Source organism: Lonchura striata, chromosome 27 (assembly GCF_050655825.1).
Source record: "Lonchura striata isolate lonStrDom1 chromosome 27, ASM5065582v1, whole genome shotgun sequence".
Taxonomy (NCBI): domain Eukaryota; kingdom Metazoa; phylum Chordata; class Aves; order Passeriformes; family Estrildidae; genus Lonchura; species Lonchura striata.
In genome coordinates, this window is record NC_140729.1 from 624,441 (window position 1) to 645,517 (window position 21,077).

At 47.2% G+C, this 21,077-nt stretch overlaps 1 protein-coding gene across 7 annotated transcripts in view; it reads left to right on the forward strand.

Annotated features, from left to right (window-relative positions):
- The window catches only part of KANSL1 (KAT8 regulatory NSL complex subunit 1), a 73,758-nt gene that overhangs the window by 14,538 nt on the left and 38,143 nt on the right, over positions 1-21,077 (forward strand). For all 7 annotated transcript variants that reach the window (XM_085561629.1, XM_085561630.1, XM_077788353.2 and 4 more), the window contains one exon: positions 553-1,939. In XM_085561629.1, the coding sequence (XP_085417755.1) occupies positions 636-1,939 (1,304 nt within the window). In that variant the 5' untranslated portion in view covers positions 553-635. The remainder of the gene's footprint in view (positions 1-552; positions 1,940-21,077) is intronic.

Consider the following 21,077-nt stretch of genomic DNA (forward strand, 5'->3'; position numbering starts at 1 on the left):
GTTTCATATACACCAGAGAAGCAACTTTCTTGAAATCCAGGTTTCAGGGAAGCAGTGGGGTTTCTTCAGCCTCTGGGAGTTTAAGCATATGGAGATTGTTCCCCTCAAGCCCTGTCTGTGTTACATGTTATAGTCAAATCTGTCATTTTTAAGACCCCCTGAGCTGGCAGTAGAAGCATTGAAAACTGTTTCATAGGTGTAGCTCAGGGATTTTAATGATGAAGTTGGTGAGCTGCTGGCATTGAAGAATAGGAGCATCCAGTGCTGGAGCTTTCTCGGAGGCCTGGTGCGCTCATGGATAAACCGAAAGATGGGGAGCAGCAGTTACAGGCAGGCACTAACTGTGGGAGATGCTGGGGTTTGGAGGGTCGTGTGTCCTGTTTCGGTTCCCTGGTGCCCGCCTGGCTCTGCTGGGGCTCCCGGGGGCAGGAGGCCGCGCTCAGCGTGGCCAAGCGCAAGCGTCGCGTCCGCACCTCGCTGCCCTTGTGCAAAGTGTTTGATTTACTTCCTCCAAGTGCAGCGCCTGACTGTGTCTTTGCCTTCCCTGTGCAGGCTGCCCTCGGGAGCGGCAGTGGGAGGCAGTGGAGCTGGCCTCGGCAGCGGGAGAGGCTGGACTTCCCGTGTCTCTGTGCTGAATGGCTGCGATGGCGCCCGCTCTCACTGACGCAGCAGCCGAAGCTCACCACATCCGATTCAAGCTGGCTCCCCCGTCCTCCACCTTGTCGCCTGGCAGTGCCGAGAGCAACGGCAACGCCAACAACATCCTCCTGGCTGCCAACGGCACCAAAAGGAAAGCCATTGCTCCGGAGGATCCCAGTCTAGATTTCCGAAACAACGCCACGAAGGAAGAGCTGGGCAAGCTGCAGCCGCTAGTGGCCTCTTATCTCTGCTCAGATGTAACATCTGTCTCTTCAAAAGAGCCTCTGAAGCTGCAAGGAGTATTCAACAAGCAGACAGTCCTTAAATCTCACCCTCTCTTGTCTCAGTCCTTTTTGAAAACAAGTGATCTGTTGGGGAGGCAACCAGTGTTGGAATTCACTTTGGAGAATCTAAAAACAATGAGTACTAATAGCCAGCCACCTCTCCCACAAGCGCCTGTGAATGGCTTGGCCAAGAAATTGGCCAAAAGTACCAATTCAGACCATGAAAACTCTAGTTCTCTGAATGGTGGGAAGTGTGCTTCTCCTTCTGCTGCCCTCCAGACTGTTGACTATAATACAGGAGGTTCTGAATTGGGGGACTTGAAGACCGGGTTGACCAATTGCACTCTTCCACATAGAAGCCTTGATGCAGAGCACGCAGCTCCCTTTAGCAATAATAGCACTGCAAATAAATCCTCCCTTCACTCCGCAGAGCAGCAGTGGGTGCTCGAGGGCGGCGCTGGGGACACGCGGGTGCCCGGGGTCGCGAGCCGCTCCGACCTGGGCAGCGGTAAGCTGGAGGAGCAGAAACCTTCTGTGCTGGCTGGTCACCACAGCGCTCTGGACTCCGAGATGAGGACGAGGGCCCTGCTGCGGCGTCAGGCAGACATCGAGAGCCGAGCCCGGCGGCTGCAGAAGCGCTTGCAGGTGGTGCAGGCGAAGCAGGTGGAGAGACACATCCAGCAGCAGTTGGGCGGCTTCTTGGAGAAAACGCTGAGCAAGCTTCCAGCCTTGGACCCCCTGAGGCATCGGAGCCAGCTGATGTTGACCAGAAAAGCAGAAGCAGCCTTGAGGAAAGCTGCGAGCGAGACAGCTACTTCAGAAGGCCTGAGCAACTTCCTGAAGAGTGATTCAATATCAGAGGAACTGGAGAGATTCACGGCCAGTGGCATGGCCAATTTGAGATGCAGCGAGCAGGCCTTTGACTCGGATGTCACTGACAGCAGCTCGGGGGGAGAGTCGGACGTTGAAGAAGAGGAACTGACCAAAGCAGACCCAGAACAACCCCACGTACCACTGTAAGTAGCACTCACTTGTTTCCTTTTGGTGGTGGGGAGCAAGGTGGAAGGTGGCAGATAGAAATACGGTTTTTGTAGGAACACTAAATTTTGGACGGTCTTAGGTCAAAGAATTGTTAAAAGTAGTGTGGTGTGGTTTGCAGCATGTACAGCGCTGAAGATAAAATTCCTCATGCTTACTGGAAATAATCTTTGGTGGTTTTGGAGCAGCAAGTTGTGGAAATAATGGCTGGCTGGAGTAGTGTGAGCTGCAGATACAAACCTGGAATGCCATTAGCAGTTCCCTCCAAGATGCTTTGGTCCTTTCTCCTGAAAGGAAATGCTTGTTGTTTTACAGTGGGAATATTTGTAATAAGCCTGTTGTGTAAAGTAAGGCCAGTCTGAATCTGTGTAGGTGACAGCATATTTATGATTGGGGAATTACTTTATTTGTTAAATGGACTGCCTGGAAAAAAGTACTCGGAAAGGATTTGGTTCAAGTGCCAGCAGAAGTGTGAAACGAGTGTGTTTTCTTCTTGAATCTGGGAAATTACTGCTGGGAATTTTCTTCTTGTCTGTGAGTTGCATTAAATTATGACAACAGCTTCATAATTATGTTGTTAACTGGATGCTGTTTGCATAAGTATTAGGTGTCAGTTTGTGTGTGGAGGAGGAAGATCCTTCTCAAGGCAAAAGGTCTTGAGACAGGTCAGGGAAGAAGGAAAATTTTTGTTCCAAACACAGAATTTTCCCTGAGAGTGCATACCACAGTATTTTGTAAAAATCTCTTGAAAGGTCATATTCTCTGTCTAGTCTGTGTGAAATCTTGAATGCATCAGTAGATGGTCTCTTCTCCCCTGATGGGTGTCTTGAACCTCAGTCTGTGAAGTATCACTATGGTCGACAAAAAGGTCCCTGCAGGGCCACAGGGGTCCTGGCTGGAATGCCAATGTCTTTCCCATCCAGGCTGGAAATAATCACCAGGACTTCTGCATTCCTGCACTGGCCTGGGATTCTTCAGATCTCTCTGGAGAAATCACTGTATGGATTTGGCTACCTGTTGTCTGGACTGTGTTAGTGACTGGTCGAGGGCTGTGTGACACAGATTTTACTGAGCTGGGTGGATGTGAACAGTGGGTACTTGGTAACTTCAGCATCCTCCGAGAAGATGCTCACGAGTGAGTGATGATAACCAGATGTCACAGCTTTTGAAGACCAGATTCCAGTTAAATGTCACATTATGTTTTGGGATGGTGGCTCAGGATGAATTTCTGCACATGAAGTTGTAAAGGTGGCTTGAGATTGGGTTTCTCCCAGTGTAAAGCTGGTAGCTAGCTGGTCATGTGATCTCTCCTGGGTGGACATAAAGGGGTTCTTGTGCTGTTAGAAAGAGGAGTTTAGTAACTTTATCCCTGTTTTATAGCATCCACAAACTTACTGTTGGGATTAGTAGTAGAATTGTATTTCTAAGTCTTGTAGTTATTGGAGGAGACATTTGATTAAAAATCTGTCCAAAATAATATTAAATTTCCCATATTGTGGGTTTCATGGCTTCACGTGTTGTCTAGCAAAGCGAAATTTTTTGCCACGCCTCTGAATCCCAAGAGGAAGTGCGGCATTCAGAGACACGGTGTGTGAAATTCTTTGCCGACTTTTCCGCCCTTTGCGTTAGTCATGCCTTCACGTTCTCAGGATACTCTTAAAAAGCCAAAGGTTCAAAAGCTAATAAAAAGGCTGATCCCTCTATTGTCTCTGGGTTCAGAAGCTGGTGTGTATGCACACTGGCATCTCGGCCAGGCCCACCAAGCCCCGTGTAAAGTTGGTGCCTGCGGGTATTCAGTAATGAGCCGTGGCGGCGCTGACTGGCCTGTTGGATGGGTGCTGTGGCACAGCCGGGGCTCAGTGCGTGTTGCTGCTTGTTAGTGGAGCTCCTCAAGTCAACCCTGGGAGCTGGTACAAGCTTCTGAGCACATCTAAATACCGTTCTTGTCCAGCAGTGCTAGTAGGCAGGAAGGGAAGAGCCGAGTTTTCCGCTGGGAAGCTGCCTTGGGCCAGCTGATGGTACGAAATTGTTGTTCTACATTAGTGTGAGTGCAGAGCCTGCTCAAGGAGGGTTGGATTTTTTGTCTTTCTGAATTTACTTCTTTAGAAGGAAGACATGAACTCTGATTATTTTAACTTTGATAGTGAGACAGAATATCTGAGTGTATAATGGAGACAATCCAAACTCACCTGGATGTGTTCCTGTGTAACCTGCTTTAGGGGACCCTGTCTTGGGTGATCTCCAGAGGTCCCTTCCAACCTCAGCAATTCTGTGATTCTGTACACTTCTCATTGCTTGGTCACCATCCCTTGGTTCTGCATTGCTTCTGGATGTCCCTGCTTTCCCCCCCCGGAAAATCTGCTGTTTGCTTCTAGACCTTTAGTGAGAGTTGTGCCAGTAACAGCATCTCAGAGCCTGCTGGCCCTGAGTGGCCATGTCACTGGCCACCTTGGAGATTCAAGCAGGAGCACCCAAAAGAGACTAAGACATGTTTACATCATGCTTAGATAAGAGCTGACCTTTGTGTTTTTCTGGTGTGGTGGCATTCCAGAACCAGTATCTGGTCAAGGACAGACTTTGAAGTATTTGTACTATTCTGAGCTGCCTGTTCTCTGCTAAGGAGCACCATCTCCCTGAGAAATTCTTCATTCCAGTAGTGTTGGGGATGTATCAGAGCTTGGTAGGTCCTTTTAAAGCACTCCCAGAGCTGCTGCCCGGCAAGGTGCTGTGATTCAGGTGCATAACCAGGCCATCGTGTAATGCATAAACAAAGCAGAGAGGGAGTTGTTACACCTTTGGGAAGGCCTGCCAGCCATGGGCTTGGTTTAACAAGGTGCTCCTTGTTCTCAGGCTGCTGATGGGGAAGGCAGGTGTGTGCAGGCGGGGTTGGGTTGTGCTGAGTCCTTTGCTTTGTGTGCATCAAGGACCACCGTGTTGGATTGGGTCTGCTGCCAGGTTAGCAATGCACAGGCCTGCTTCTCAGCTGAGATTCTCTACAGGTATGAGCAGCGCAGGGTGAGGATCAGGAGAGAGCAGCTTTGCCTTTGCTAGGAGGTGAGGAAGGCAGGTGGGAGTCTCCCCTGTGGAGAATCCAAACTTCCTTGGCTGGGTGTGACTGGAGGCAGCAGCACCTGAGAAACCTGTGCAGCTGTGAAAGGGCCCAGGTGCCCTTTGGGGGTGGGCAGGCCCTGGCACAAGGTGCCCAGAGCAGCTCTGGCTGCTCCTGGGTCCCTGGAAATGCCCAAGGCCAGGCTGGATGGGGCTTGGAGCAGCCTGGGAGAGTGGAAGGTGTCCCTGCCGTGGCAGGGTGGAACTGGATGAGCTGTAAGGTCCCTTCCAACCCAAACCATTCCATGGTTTTATGTTGCTGTCAGCATGCTGGGATCAGGAACTGCTTGTGAAATGTGGTTCAGAGAAGGGCATGGAATTCATCCCAGTGCTGGAGGGCTGCTGGCTGAAATCGTTTGTGTGGCTGAGGGACGGTTTAGAAAGTCACCAAAGTCCTGTTGTTTCTGTGTCCCTGTGCTAATATATACAAATAGGAAATACTTCATGTGGCTTGTGCATCTTTATTGTAGCGTTACTGTAGCTCTTCTCAGAATGGTGGTTTCTTTGGTTGTGTTGGATTTGCCTGCAGACAGAATTTGTTAATTATTTTTGGCTAGTTGGTGAGCTATGCTATGCAGTAATGTAGACATGAGCTGGTGAGTGGTAGGTGATTTAGGGTTCTGTACCATGGAAAAATTTTCTGAAAAGGTAATGAAACCAAATATTTAACTGGGACTTATCTTTTAGCTCAGGTTTTCTTATCTGGAAAGTCACTGTTTGGTTGGCAGTTGCATTGAGCTGCTGAGAGGGAACTGAAGTTCCTAGTGACCAACTTCTCACAACGCTGGCTTCCCACAGAACCTTTCCAAGGGTCAGAGAGTCCCTACAGTATGCAGTTGTGGTTGTTAAAATGCCTATGGCCACGATGCCTGAGCACACTTTAATTATTCCCATTTACTGAAGGGAAAGCCCAGCACTTCTGCACTTTGGTGTTGTATTGAATCATTTCACAGCCTGTGTGTGTTGTCTCCTCCCTGCACTGTGTCACATTGTGCTGCTGGGAGTTCTGAGTTGCTGGGCTTGGAGTAGTAATTAAGATTTCGCACAGCTGCTTTTCCCAGCACTGATTTCCAAGTCCTGTTGGAGATGAATGCATGGGGCACTTGGGTGGGAGGTTGCTTGAGGAGTGGCCACAGTTGGTGCATTAGCTGACTGAGAAATGGGATTTAGAGATTCTCATTTTTTTCCCTTATGTTTTTCAAGTGAGAACATGATCATGAAGCCTGTATCTCAAGGCCCATTAAATAATATTTGTCAAATCCATGACTTCATGGAACTGTGGCTCAGATGGCAGATCGCACGTGTAATTCAGAAATCAAATCCCACACCATGGGGACTAAGGAAACTTTTCCTACTGGTCACAAACATATTTCACTAAATGATTTGTGCAGAACAATCCTAAAACTTTGTCTCTTACTCTTTATCACTTTTGCAGTCACCTACTTGACATTTTAGAGGGTGTTTTTTGTTGAGTTTTAGCTGTGCTTGTAGGTATTGATGTCAGCAAGGTGCTTAACCATATTTTTTAGCTGTTTATGAGAACTTGCTTATGTGTTATCTGAGTTGTTAGTCTCAGCATTGATGTGTTGGTCAGGAGAGAAGTCCTGTAAGCTCTTTCAGAAAGAGAGAGCAAATCCTGAAGTGTTCTTGCTTGGCATTTGAAAGCAGAACAATAGAGCAGCTGATTGTTCAAAAATGCTTAATCAGGTATCTGAAGTAAGTAGGACACTCCAAGTCCCTCTTGCTTTTAAGGAAAGAGGGCAAACGAGAATAGTCAGTTATTTCTCAAAGAGATGCTGGTCCTAGTACACTTTATAGATATTATGGGTGTCTGATAAGTTATTTCTGACTTTTATTAGAAGCTTGATCCTCGCACAGGTCTTGCTGGAGGATGGCAGGGAGGTTTGGTGTGGGTTGGTGGCCATCCACAGCCCTCAGATAAGGCAGCGTGGTTGTCTTCCATCTGAGAGGGAGTTTGGTGCTTTGGTTTAAATTTACCCCTCGAGGCTGAAAGCCCCTTCCACCCCAGAGCAATCTGGGATTCTGTGAAGCAGCGCTCAGAGTTGGGTCACACGTGAGAGGAGTAGCACTTGGATCGGTGCTGTGTGGAGTTTGAATTTGGCGTGTGGGGCGTTGCATGCAGACAAAGCATTTGTCTGGCACATGCCTTTAGTGCCCCTGCAGCGTTTTGGGTTGTTCTGTTCAGAGCAAGGTCTTCTCTCCCTGTTTGTCAGGCTGGGCTGGCCTGGTGTAGGGAAGATAATGCAGAGGACTGGGAATGATTTGGTGTCTGGTACTGCCAATAAGCTGCTCTTTGTCTCTGTGGCCCTTACTCAGTGGGGCAGCGAGTAAGAACAGGCTGTAGTTCAGATTTTCTAGGAGTTGTGGGTGACACTGTGAATAGGGTTATATAAATATTTACTTTACTTTTCATTGGAAAAAGCCTGTCACAACATCTGAAGCAGCAGAAAAAAATTTTAGAAGTTTGTGAATGTGAACTGCTGTTAAAAACCCAGGGTGGTACTTATCTGCTTTGCTGCAGTCTCCTCTGAAATTGAAGTCAGTGTTTGAGTGAGGGAAAGGGGTCCTGTTTAGAGCTAATCTCCAATATTGAAGTCTAATATACCTCTGTGGCGGATGGGGATGGGGGAAGGATTTTTACACTGTGTTACACCAGCATCTGCAAGCTGACCCAGCTCAGAGCTGCATTTTTATTCATGCTGGTGCTGACAGAAGGCAACAAATGACTGTATGGCTGAGATTACGAGTGGAACAAGGGTGAACATGGAATTCCTTAAGGAAGAGATTGTAAAGGTACTCCCAGGTGTCTTCCTCAAAGATCTGGGGTTTCATTCTGCAGTGACGTGGCTTCCCCCCCTCTTCTGTTGTCTCCTGCATATCCGTTCTGGTTCCACTCGATCAGCAGTGCCAGACTTCCAGCTGGGGGAAAATGCTTTTCTTGCTAAACTGGCACTACCCCAAGAGATTTTTCCACGGAGTATGTTTTGGGCACGCCCTGGATATGGGGCGTTTTGCAAGTGTCTCGTTTCAAAGGCTTGGAGAGCTCAGTGTCTTTGCTGGGCCGTCCTCAGATAAAACACTTTAGGTAGGAGAGAATTTAAAAAATTGACTTAGGTTTTATTTGATGGGTTTTGAAATGAAAGGAAGGACTTAAAAATATAAATAGGTGAGGGCCTGTGCATTGACTAGGAATTCAGATGGGAAGTGGGAAGAGAAGCTTGAATTGCCGTTGGATTTGTTGCAATTGCCCTTCTCATCTCTGGAGCCAACTGGGACTGATTCAACTCTCCAGTGCATTTGGAGTTGTCTCTGATTGTGGCTCTCTGCATTTGAAAGATTTGCTTTCACTTGAAGTACTGGAATGGTTTGCTTAAGTAAGATCCAGCTCCTTCTTTTCTTTACCTTTTCTTTTTTTTCTGTCCTATTTCTTTTCACCCCCCTCTGACCTTCCCTGGGATAAGGTTACTTTCTGGAATGCCTGCTCCAGGTTTGACCTCAGCACTGAACAAGCTATTTATGGGAAGGGTACCTGGCACAGGCATGCCGAGTTAGGGATTTGCTAAAGATGCCTGGGATTTTCCTGTAAAATGTGCTGTTTCATTGCATTGCATCAGCAGTGAGGGGCATGGTGTGTTGGTGAAGAATGTTTAACGGGGGACAGTCAGAGTCTTGTGCTGTTGAGACTTTCTGTTCACTGCTTTTGTTACTGGCTCAAAAATTCTGTGGCAAATTGGTCACGTGGAGGGTGTTTTCCCTTTTCCTGCTCCTCCCCAAACCAGCCTGAGCCCCGTGTGCCAGAGCGTGTCCCCTTCTATGCCAGAGCATGTCCCCCAGTGTGCCCCCCGTGTGCCAGAGCGTGCCCGCTGTGTGCCAGCACTGTCCTGGCTGTGCCAGGCAGGGAGGGCAGCCCTGGGTGTGTTTGGGGCCGCCGTGGTGACCCGGAGCTGTCGGGTTAGTGAGGTGAGCTCCTGGCAGATGGCTGTTCTCCCTCCCGACGCTCCTGTGCGACCACGATGTGTCAGCTGCAAAACGAGATGTTCCCTGCGATAGTGGTGGCACAGCTCGGCTGGCACATCCCGTGCCGCGCCGGCTGCTGCGGCGCTTTAGTTCCTGCTGCCTTATGAATGAGCACAGGGCGCTCTCCACAGCTCCGCGCCTCTCGAAGAGCCTCTGTTTGAAGGAGGTGGAGCTGCTGTCTGTTAAATCTGGGCACTCACAGAATGTTTAGGTGGGAAAGGACCTTAAAGCTCATCCAGTGCCACCCTGCCATGGCAGGGACACCTTCCACTGTCCCAGGCTGCTCCAAGCCCTGTCCAGCCTGGCCTGGGACACTGCCAGGGATGCAGGGGCAGCCCCAGCCGCTCTGCTGAGATTGGAATTCCAGAGGGTTTTAAATGTCATTTTACTGCCTCAGAAGTGTCTCCTTACAGGGTGGATTTGTGAAAAGTGGCTTCATTTGGCTGCTGGCTTAATGAAATATTCAGTAATTTAAAGCAATGCCAAAAAAGAAAAAACAAAACCCCACCACCACTATAATAGTGACTTTTTTTTATATTAGGCCCAAAATATTTGATCATCAAATTATCCAAAGAGGGAACTAAGGATGATCAGGGTTCTCCTCATGCAGCAGAGCTCTAGGCTTTTGTATTTTGTGACATTTTCGCAGTTTCCATAGTAACACATAAGGATGTTGTAAGAAATGTTGCAAGAATTTTATTTGTGTAAGAGAGGACTTTCAAATATTAATGGGAAGCAGTGTGAATTGGAGGGAAATGTGTATGATGGGAGGCAGAGGGAAGGGTTTGATGTAGTGCCTGGAGTGAGCAGCCATCCGTAGATTGAACTGGTCTTGGCCAGCAAACAGGAGAATAAGAGAGCTTCAGCCATCTGGGGAATGTTTGCCACAAAGTCTTTCCTCTCTGGTGCTGTAGGTGAAGCCTGGGAATATCTGCTGCTGCTCATTCTCCTGGTCCAGGTAAAGAACATTTTATCTCCAAAGTGCTTCTCATCCCAGCCCGTCTGCAGTTGGAGCTTCATCTCTTTCCATGATGTTAAAGATTTGGAGCTGTTACCCACTGGCATTCATGGCGGGCTCTAGGCTTAGTTGAGATAAAATTGGATGTCTTCATTTAGAAGCCTTTGAGGCATCTCATAGGCTCAGTCTGCATTTCCTGAATTCCCTGGTGGCTCCCCTTTAATACCCAGTGCTGAGCTATGGCTGTTCCAGGGCTGGTGGTGTTGCATTAGCAAATCCATTCCACTCGTGAGAGGGAACCACAGAGGTTTTTTGTAGGTGCCATAGACAGAAATAAAAAAAAAAATGGATTCCTGGAGACAAAAGGTTTGGTGGGGTGTATTTGTGTGCGCACATGAAGTATGTGGGTATATGTGGAATACATAAATACGGTTGTGGGTCAGCAGCTGTGCTGCCAGGCCTTGTTTCCATCCAGCTGTGTGCCTTGGGGCAGTGCAGGGCAGTAAAAGTCCCCTAGTGCCTGGATGGAGCTCATGGGAGGCTGGAGCACAGCAGAGCGGCCTGGCCAGCCTGTGCCCGCTCAGAGCGGGCAGCCTGTGCCCGCTGTGCCGTGCCGCAGCCTGGGCAGGAGCAGAGAGCAGAGAGGAGCAGGGCACAGCGCCTGGGAGGTGCTGCAGTGCTCAGATCCTGGCCCTGCTCCGGCACAGCTGAGCTCTGCTCCCCGTGCTGCGCTGGGAGGAGGTGCTGCCTCTTCCTGCTCCTGGTGACTTTTTTCTCCACTGGAGTCCCACAAACCAGTGGCCAGGGGGAGAACATTTCTGTTCAGCAGCCGTTGCTATTCCTAGGCTGGGACAGTGGCATGAATAAAAATCGCAGCAGCTAAATCTGCCTATTTTTGTGTGAATTGGAGCCCTTCTCCATGTGACTTCTGCTATTCCCGTGCTGGCTACTTCAAAAAAATGAGACAATCAGCCTTCTGTAGATCTGCATTTTGAATGCAGAACACTTGCAGGGCTCTTGCTCCATGTATGCAACATTTTGTGGTGTTGGCTTTTACTGTCTCAGGCTAAAACAAGAAAATTATTCTCTCTGTGCTCCTTTCATGTCCTAGGTAGCTCTCCTGCCATTAGCAGAGATTTCTGAAAGTCAAAGGCAAGGTGCTGTTTATACTGAGACAACAGAAAATAATGTTAAGAAACTAAGCACATTAGGAAATCTCCCAAGGCATTAACCACTTTTGCTACGTCAGGGTGGATTAAATTGATACAAATTAATTTTCAAGTATTTTTCATTGTAATAGACACAGCTGAGTGTCGTGTAATGACTTCTCCAAGGTTCGTTGTGCATATACTGGTCAAAATCATCCCATTTTAAATAAAATAAATTTGCTTGAGTAGTAGCCAGCCACTTAAAGAAAATTCCTCAGTGTGGTGATTCATATTGTGCCTAAAGACAGCTTTCCATATTCAGCCCTCGCTCTCTCCCCCCTACCATCCCCCTCTCCCTGCCTCTGGAAATGGGCAGGAAGCCCAAACCAGCTTAACTCTTAGTTATTTAAGCCTACTTTTAATAAGTAATACTTGTAAAAAGTCTTACCTGAAGGCTCTGATTGACATTGTTTTGTGTATTAGATGTTAACCTGGCTTATGAAGTATGTAACTCCTGGTTTTTCTTTCTTGGCTGCCTTTTTCCTGCATTTTAAATTCTTCTCCTAACAAGCTGGAATTACATCTGTCTCCAGTTACAGAGGTTCTGTGCTGGTTCACTCTTTTGTGTGAATCTTTCACTTGTCAGACCTGCCCCAGTGCCCCTCCTCGAGTATTCATGGCCACCTCTTTTTAATGGAAAGAGTTCTATTTCTTTTTGCAGCTAAGTCTCCTGCACGCTACTTGGTGAGATAGTATTTATGTCAAAATGGTATCCTCTGAGGAGAGAAAATTTCATGACCCATCCTAGTTGTCAGTGGCAGAGCTCTGCCTTTGTTTTTCCCCCTTTTCTCTCTGTACCAGTCACGCTTTGGTTATGTTAAACTGAAACCAAACGCCCTTCAGGCTGGGTACAGGTAAGCCCTGATCAGATTAGCTGCTCTGCAGATCAGGTTGGTTATTGGGCCCTGTTTTCTTGTGCTTGAGCAGTGAATTTGTGTGCCAGGACAAGGTGCTTCTCTCTCAAAACTTAAAGGAAAAATTACTTGATTGAGTGTCTCAGTGGCTTTATGAAGAACTAGTGAAAATTATCGCAGAATATCTGAAGTTGGAGGAGACCACAAGGATCACCCAGTCCAACTCCTGGCTTTGCACAGACACCCCAACAATCCCACCTGGTGCTGTTTCGTTCCCAAAATGGAAAAAGATGCTCTGTGGGTGTTTTGTTTGTTGTTGTCACGTCTGAGAAGATCCTGGTTGTAAATTCCCAGCTGCTTTTAGCTGTGATGCTTGGGACAAGCGATGCCTACAGGACTCCAGCAGGGAGGGAACCTCTGCAGCCCCTCACAGACTAACGAGGTGGTCCCCACTAATGAGGGTCTGTTCTGGAGCCGAGTGTTACTGGGTGAATCTGCTGGAGGAATCCTCTATTGTTTTCCTCTGATGCTGTGGCATTCCTCAAAATCCCTTTCATCTACTTCTTGTCTGCTTGTTAACAACCATCTGCATGCAGAGCACTTGGCTACTTTCAATCTTTGCCTTATATAATTGAAGTTTTCTCCCCCTCCTCCTTTTGGAGCTTTCTGGTAGCATTTTTTTTTCCTCTCTGATGTAGGTGTTTGAATTTTTCAACTAGTCAGACTAGTACATAAAGTGATCTTCCTTTTCTGGGCTTGCTGCAGTTGTCATACTGGGCGAAAATAAAACTGGTTTTACTTAAATTTATTAGGCATGAGAGAAAACTTTGCTGCCCAGAGCAGCTGTGGCTGCCCCTGGATCCCTGGCAGTGTCCCAGGCCAGGCTGGATGGGACTTGGAGCAGTCTGGGACAGTGGAAGGTGTCCCTGCCCAGGGCAAGAGGTGGCACTGGATGGGCTTTAAGGTCCTTCCCAGCCCAAACCATTCTGTGATTCTGTAAAACTGTGTAATTTTCCTTTTTGAGAGACTGCAGCCAAAATTTTCAAGAAAGTATATCTGGAGAAGCCTTTCTTCTTTTTTCCCTTCTTTTCTATTTCTACTGTTGGGTCCTACAGAGCTCTGCTGGAGTTTTAGAGCGAGTTGGATGCTCATTGCCCAGCGATTGGGGATTTTGTTGGATGAGGAATAGTGGGATGCCCTTGGGAACTGCTGACCTGGTACAAATGGGAGGATTAATTGAAGTAATGGAGCTCCCCTGTGTTTCACTTCATTTCTGAGAGTAGCTTGTTCAAAAGCATCTTGGTTTATTTATTTAGCTGATGCTTGGTGGGATGAAGGGGGTTCTGAGAATTTGTGATTATGTCCTTAGCTGTGGCTCATGCTGCTGTCTCAGAAAGGAGACAGGTAGTTCCCCTCCTTCTCCTCCCTGCCACAGAGAGAGCAGCAGCTACCCGGCTCCCTCCAGGATTAATCATCTCCATTGAACCCCTGATCGGTTTTTGACCCACACCGGGGCAGAGAGCTGATGGGAGAGTGTTGTCTTCCTTCTCAGGGAGGTCTTGGAGAATGTAGAAATCCATGCAAAAATCTCTTTTCCAGTCACTGTAATTGCCTGTTAGCTCAGAGCTGGGTAGTGTCACTTCTAAAGCTGCATTTATTGCCCAAGATTGTATGATAATTTCAGAGGGACGTTTTCCCTTTTACCAAGGTTCTTTTTTTTCTTATTTAGATGGAAACATCCCACCCTCTCTAGCAGTCATGAACTCCCTGGCCCTTCAAGGGAGCTGACAGTGCAGAGCAACACTGGCTGATCGCAGTTCTAGTTCTTACCACAGCTCGTTCCAGCTCCTCTAATGAAAAAAACAGTCCTGTCTCTTCCAGAGCCGGGAATCCTGTGGATCTGGGGAGGTGCAAATGTGTCATGGTTTGGCTGCAGATCCCGCTCGGCCCTCTGGACTCTTGCAGGCTGTGCAGTAATGGACTCGCAGCCACGGCTCTTTGTTCCTGGTACAATGACTTTTGTGTTGGCTTTAGTTGTGAAACTCTTGGCTTGAGAGTTTGTGAATGTGCTTGGAAGCCTCCCTCGTGCTGCGGGGCAGTGAGGCTGGGTGCTCGGGAGGAGGCCGCTGTCCCGGAGCGGGGAGCGCTGGGCTCAGGTGCCTGCCACGGGAGCGTCCCCGGGAGGCTCCGGGCCGGAGCGCTGCCTGCAGCATCTTCTCGAGTCCCGTGCGTTGAGAGCCTCTGTGCTCTTCTTTGTGTCAGCCTTCGTAGTTTTACCAAGCATTAAGGTCTGGACGACACCATACTCCAAACTGTTCTCACTTGCTGCCTTTCCTCATGGATTACTTGACTGAAAGTTGCTCCAGTCCAGTTTTTTTGGCTCTTGTGCCAGCTTTTAGAAATGTGAATGTGACGTGCTTTGCTTCTGCTTGTAAATAAAAAAACTAAATTAAAAAGAAGGTCTAGTATTCACATCTCTAGAAAAGCCCAGATCCTAGAAAGTGGTGACTGAAGGGTGAGTAATGCTCCATTCACTCCCACTCCCTCTTCCCCCAAAAGAACAGGAAAACCCTCCTGAATACATCTTCGATAAAAAATCCTCCTGATGAGATTGATGTCTTGATTTTTTGAGAGACTGAGGAGATTTGGGATAATGATGGAAGCTCTGCTTCTTGGATGAGATGTTTCAATGGCACCCATCAAGACATCTTCTAAAAATATCCTATCTTCAAAAGAATCCATTCTTGCAAATTGGAGCCCAGTATTAAAGAACATACTGTCAGTTGCAAAGGGTCCAAATTAAAAAAACAGATCAGTATTCCTTTCTCTTTTCTCCCTTCCCAACTCCTTATAGAATTGCTGGATATTTATGGCAGACTTCACACAGCATGAAAATAAAATTAGAGTAAGAGATGCTCCAAACTGTGGCACTTGAACTTCAGTGGAGTTTGCTCAGAAGGTAGAAAGTGTCCTGACTGCTCTACAGACACTTCTATTCTGTCTCCTGCCTTGTGTCTTGGCATGAAACAAACATTATCTAGTCCTTGTGAAAAGTCCTGGAGTAGAGAGTGTGTCTTGGCTGAACCTGACTGAAAGGGCTGAGGAAAATCTATCCAAGAAAAATAAATTTCTGGTGGAGCAGCCAACAGAGTGTGTGACATGAATCACTTCTGGAGGGATGGGGGTGGTACAGAGAGGTGGTTTTGATTTGGCTCTGGAAAATATGGATGAAATGAGGGGATAAAGACCCTTTTAAGTGTCCTTACAGGCACAATCAAGATATAACCATTTCTTTATAGCCTAAAATAATTCCATTCTTGGTGTTTTCTCAGCACTTTTTGTTCCCATGGCTTCTCTTTCTACCTTGTACCCTGAACTTTCTGATCTTCTCTAGATCTTGCAGAAGAGCTTCTCTCTTTTCTCCTGCTCTGTGGACCACGGAGTTGGGTATCTCAGGGCAGTGTTTGCTTTCATCCCACAGGGAGTTTGATGCATTGGTTTAAATTTACCTTTCTTGGGTGAGGTCTCAGCTGTTTTGGGGCAGAGCCAAAGGTCTCATCCCCAAAGTGCCAGCAGTGACAGGAGCCCCACAGAGGTGCTGTGTGGGGTTCCTGGGGCTGCCCCAACTCTGGGGTTCTTGGTTTGCAGAGGTGCCTCACAGGGGTGTTTATTTAGGGATGGAGAAGAGCTGGGAAAGCACCCCTGGGTGTCAGGGGCAGGGTTCCCCAGCTGCTGTGTGTCCTCTCCCCAGCCCGTGGGGTTGGGGTTGGCTTTCCCAGCCTGTCTGTGGCTGCCTCCTCTCCCTGTCCAGCCCTGGCTCCCGGAGGTGTGCCAGGAGCTCCCCTGTTTGCACTTACAACAGGGAGGAGCCGTGGAGCAGTGGCAAACCTGCCACGTCTGCTTGATACAGACCCGCATTGTCCTTGACAAGGAAAGAGCCTTCCAGTAACTCACCTTGCCAGCAAGAAATAGGATTTATTTTTTAATTTTTTTTATTAAGAGCAGCTGAGTTGCTTGGAATCAGAGTGGTGTTTAGTGACGCCCAAGGAGGGTGTACTTCTGTGTACAGAAAATGCTGCTTAATTGCTCAAGACAGCAGTTTATTCTTTCACGTTATGGAATTCCAGTCTGTGTGAACTCAGCAATGTGGCTCTGAAATCATTATTTTGATTTCTTGCTCGCTGCCTTGACATAGTAGAAAGCAGAATGAAATACTGAATCTTTCTGTTCTAAATGAGATTAATACTGCATTCTGGGGAGCTCTTTTACAAGGAATCAGCAGCATTCTGCTCTTCTGCAGGATTGTGTTAATCATCAGACATGACTTGTAGGACTGTGGCCACATAAAGCTGTGTAACAAACCAGCAAAAAGCTGGAAAATGCTGAAGGGATAACTCAGGTATCTCTGGGAGGAGAGGCAGGCTGCAGGAATCCCGAGTCACAGAAATAAATGTAATTGACTGTATGTTTCCCAAACAGCAGCTGAATCGGACTGTTCTAAAGTAAAAATGGTTTTGTTTTCTCTTTCACATGTGACATACAGTCCTTTTTTTAGCTGCTTGTGTTTTTTTAAGCTATAGGGAATTGTGAATGACTTGTGTTAATTTATAGTGAGTTTTGAAAGGCTTGAAAGCATTTTGGAGTGTGTATGTACACACTCTGTGCGTGGTATACAACCAACATTTTAAAGAAGCCTCTGTATTTATTTAGATCCCAGCAGTTTGAGGCCCTTGCTCTCATTTCTGTAGTTACAGGTATGGTTTAGTTTGTTGGCTGCAAGGAGGAAATCTGCAGTCTCTTTTTCAATTCAATCTCAATATAACTTCATTAAAGCAGGTTTTAGGGCAAGCAGGAGGTGAGGTGTAGGTCACTAGGTAAAAGCAAGCGTGTTGTGAGAGCTTGAATATGAAATCTTAATGTGTGTGACAAGTTTCTCATGGTACAACCACACCACCAAAAATACCACCTGCTTTATTTCATGGAATTACAGAAGGGTTTGGGTGGGAAGGGACCTCAGAGCCCACCCAGTGCCACCCTGCCAGGGCAGAATTTCATAACCTGCCCAAACTCAACTGTGCTCTTCCTCTACATGTCAATAATTTTATTGCACAGAGAGATTTTTTGCAGCACAAAACTCTGTTCCTGAAACCACTTCTGTGTGCTTTGGAAGAAAACATACAAACTAAGGAGGAGGATCTGCTCTTTGTGGTAGAGTTCATTCATGTTGGCCAGAGGTTGTTCTAAATTTTGAAACAAGATGTTTAACCTCTCTTCTAGAATTGTATGTGGATATTCTAGAATATCTTTATGTGGATAGCAGGATGCAAAATACTTAAATATGGTTAAATTCCTATAGCTTGGTGTCTTGTTTCTGGCTTCTGCACCACTGGTGTTTTATCTTAGTGGCAAAAGCAGAGAGCTGTTAGATAAGGAGCTTTTAAATATGTGCCTTGTCAGTAAGAAAACGGCCTGTAAGCCTTGCTTTAGTCAGCCTTTAGATGAAATTAAGTGGTTGCAAATTAATTTGTTCTTAATAAACTAAACTGAATACAGTTACCAGTTTGTCCATGACTTTGTTCACAAGGTCCAATAGACTTCTTGTAGCTTTTATTTTTGTTGTAAGTTCTATTTTTATAACAAAGGACATAAATCACGAGTTCTTTGTTGTCTTATGAAGGTCAACATCAGGATCCTCCTGTATCAGTCTGGGCTGGTTTCTCTGGGGAAGAAAGTTTCTCCAAAAGCAGCAGCTGCTGCTTTTTACCTCACATCAGCCTTACTCTCTCCTTTTTTCTTCCAAACTGGAGCCTGTGAAGGTGTCTGCTATCACACTTCTAAATGGAAGAGGATATATTGAAGTATTGCTTGTGTCTGTTCAGTGTCTCAAGCTGCAGTTGTAACAGCATTGCCCATTACCCCAGCTCTTCAAGGATGAGGCTTTCACAGGCTCTTTAGCAGGAATAGTTGGCATAGTTTGCATGCAAATATGATTTTTTAAAGTAAAATAAATATAAATAATCCTTGACCAAAGCCCAAGTGGGTTTTGCAGCATTTTGTTTTTTTCCTTAGGGAAGTAAGGGGAAAATGCTGCTCTGGGAGGTAAGACTTTATCTATGGAGTGTGCCCAAACTTCCTGTTGTAACTCCTCCCTGGTGAACACGAAGCATCTGTGCTGTCTGTAGAGATGTTCGCATTGAGCTGAGGAAGAGCAGGACAGAGCTGGGATCAGAAGGAGCCCTGGTGGTTCTCTGAGGTTCACTGGGTCACTGTGGCCACCTCTGCTGTACTCCCTGAGCTCTCCAGCCCTAACAGGTGTCTCCCTGAAAATATGTGCCAGTGTTTGCTGTCTGCTGGGGAAGAACAGTGTTCCTTTGTTGCTGTTTGGAGAGAGGAGGGAAGCCAGCCAAGTTCAGTGCTGCTTCATGGCAGAACATATCTCAGTGCTTTGAAGTTGTGTGCTTTTTAAAATAAGACCATCTAGACTGCAGCTCTGCAGTTCTTTCTTGCATTCACTGGAATGTGCTCCAGTTAGAGACATGTTCTTCTACTAAGATTTCTTCTGTTAAAATTCTGTCAATTTTTAATCCTCTTTCTGTTACTGCTCTGGTGTCTGGAAGAGAGCTACTAGTTCTCTGTCCTTTTGGGGGACACACAACAAACCCAAAAATTCTGCTAGTCAGTCATCTTGGTCTCAAACACCACCTCTTTCAAATACCTGGGCTTTAACTTTGGGCATAAAGACTGGACATCCCTTTGATTCCTAGGAGATAAAATCAAAGATCTTGATGCAAGAAATGTTGCCTGTCAAAATAAGTTAATAAGGTCCTGGCAAAGGTTTTATTTCCTGGAGAGTGTTCAGCTGAACTTGCTAGTTTCCCCATTCCTTTTGTGGAAATCTCTGGATCTGGGTGCAGTTGGTAGTTGAAAAAGATCAGGGTTCAGGGTGTCCTGTGTGGGGCGTTTGGGAGGAGGGTGGCAGTGGCAGTTGAGTGGTTTTGTGAGGTTTTTTGTTATGGACCCTGGGAGACAGAATTCTCAGGAGATGTAACAAAACGTGGCCTCCCTTTATAGCAGTTGAGTTTCCACAGGGGGAAGATTTGTACATGTGTGTCCTGTTAAATCTCCCATTTTCACAGGGAGCTTTACTGTGGAGTTGGGAGAGGGGTACATGGTGCTCTAGGCTGCTGGAGTTGGCAGTGAACTGAATTAACAACCTCCTCCCTGCGAGCTAAAACTCCTGAGAATTGCCAGCACAGATTAAACTCCATTCACTCCATGTTAGGATTCTCCTCTCTTCTGTGCAGCAGGAATTTGTCTCCTGCAGGAAGCACTGAGCACGTGATGGGGATGCTGCCGCTGGGAGGATGATTTCTTATGGCTGAAAGTGCTTGTGATCATTCCTGAAATAAATTGCTTTTATTTCTGCTCTTGCCTTGCCAAATACCCTAAAGCTGTATGCTCACCTTTCCCCAACAGTACTGGGAGCTGTTGGGAGCCAGTCCCCTGCTTCTGTTCCAGTTTCTCTGAAAGCAGAGAAAGAAAGCTTAATGGGTCGTTTTTAATTTCCTTATTAGACAGTTCAGAATCCATATGGGAGAAAGACTGTGATATCTGCATTCTTACTGCATGGGGAAGATTTTACTTCACATTTCTTTCCCTCTTAAACACTAAAGAGTCTGTAGTGAAGCTGTTTTACAGAGAACCATGTTTAAATTGTACCATGAGCACTTGGATATCTCTTGCATGTGAGAATGTATAAAAGCTGTTACATTCTTTGCTAGTGAACACCTTTCTGGGAAAATCAGTGTTAATCAGTAACTCTTGCAGCTGGGGTTTGTGGCCTCAGCAACTATTTCTTTTTGCTGTGATTGCAAATACTTCAGCATCTTTTTATTCTCATTAGGCCACAGATGGCTCCCGCTTGTCCATAGTAAGGGCTTGAATCGCAAACTTGGGGTTCAGACATGCAAAACACTTGTGGTGATACAAATTGGAGTCTGGGCTGCAGCCCGCCAGCTGCCCTGGTGCATTTTGCTCGGAGGGATAATCCCTTGCTGCCGCTTTGGGATGGGGGTGTGAGAGGCAGGGCTGGGTGTCACCCAGCGGGGCTTGGGGCAGCCTGCTCCTGTGGAAGGGCTGGACTGCGTGGGCTCGGAGGGTCTGGAGAGGCCAGCGGGGAGCAGCTGGGGGAGCTCGGCCTGCAGCAAAGGAGCTCAGGGGGCCCTTGTGGCTCTGCACAGCTCCTGCCAGGAGGGGACAGCCGGGGGGTCGGGCTCTGCTCCAGGAACAGGGACAGGAGGAGAGGGAACAGCCTCAGGATGGACACCAGGAGGAATTTCCCCATGGAAAGGGGGGTCAGGCCTTGGAAGTGCCCAGGGAGGTTTGGAGAGCCAGTCCCTGGCGGTGTCCGGGGAAGGCCTGGACGTGGCACTCCATGCTCTGGGCTGGGGACACAGTGGGGATCAGGCACAGGTTAACTCTGTGGTCTTCTCCAGCCCGAATGGTTCTGTGATTCCCACACAAACTATGATCCATATTGAGCTGTTCCAGGATGAGCTCCCCTGTTCCTCTGAGCAGTCCAGAGGCTCTGGCCTGAGCAGTTCAGTTACAAGGCTGAAAGTTGGCAGAGGGATGTGCAGATATTGCTGTTTTCTACTGTTAAATGTAATCTTCCTCATGAACAGATTAATGCACAAAACCACAGGGCAGTTGCACACAGCAGCCTCTTGTGCTCCTGGCACAGATAAATAAATCCTAGTGATGGATTTTGATCTCTTACTCCCAGAAAAGTGTTCCTTCTCAGGAGAGGTTGCTGCTGTGTGGAGGCCTGCAGTCCTCCCATGGTTCTGGAAGGGCTGAAACTGCTCCCAGCTGCCACACTCGGTGTTGTGTGGTGATCAGTTTGAGAGCTGGGAGTGTGCTTAAAAGGTTCTGTAATGCAAGGTATTTA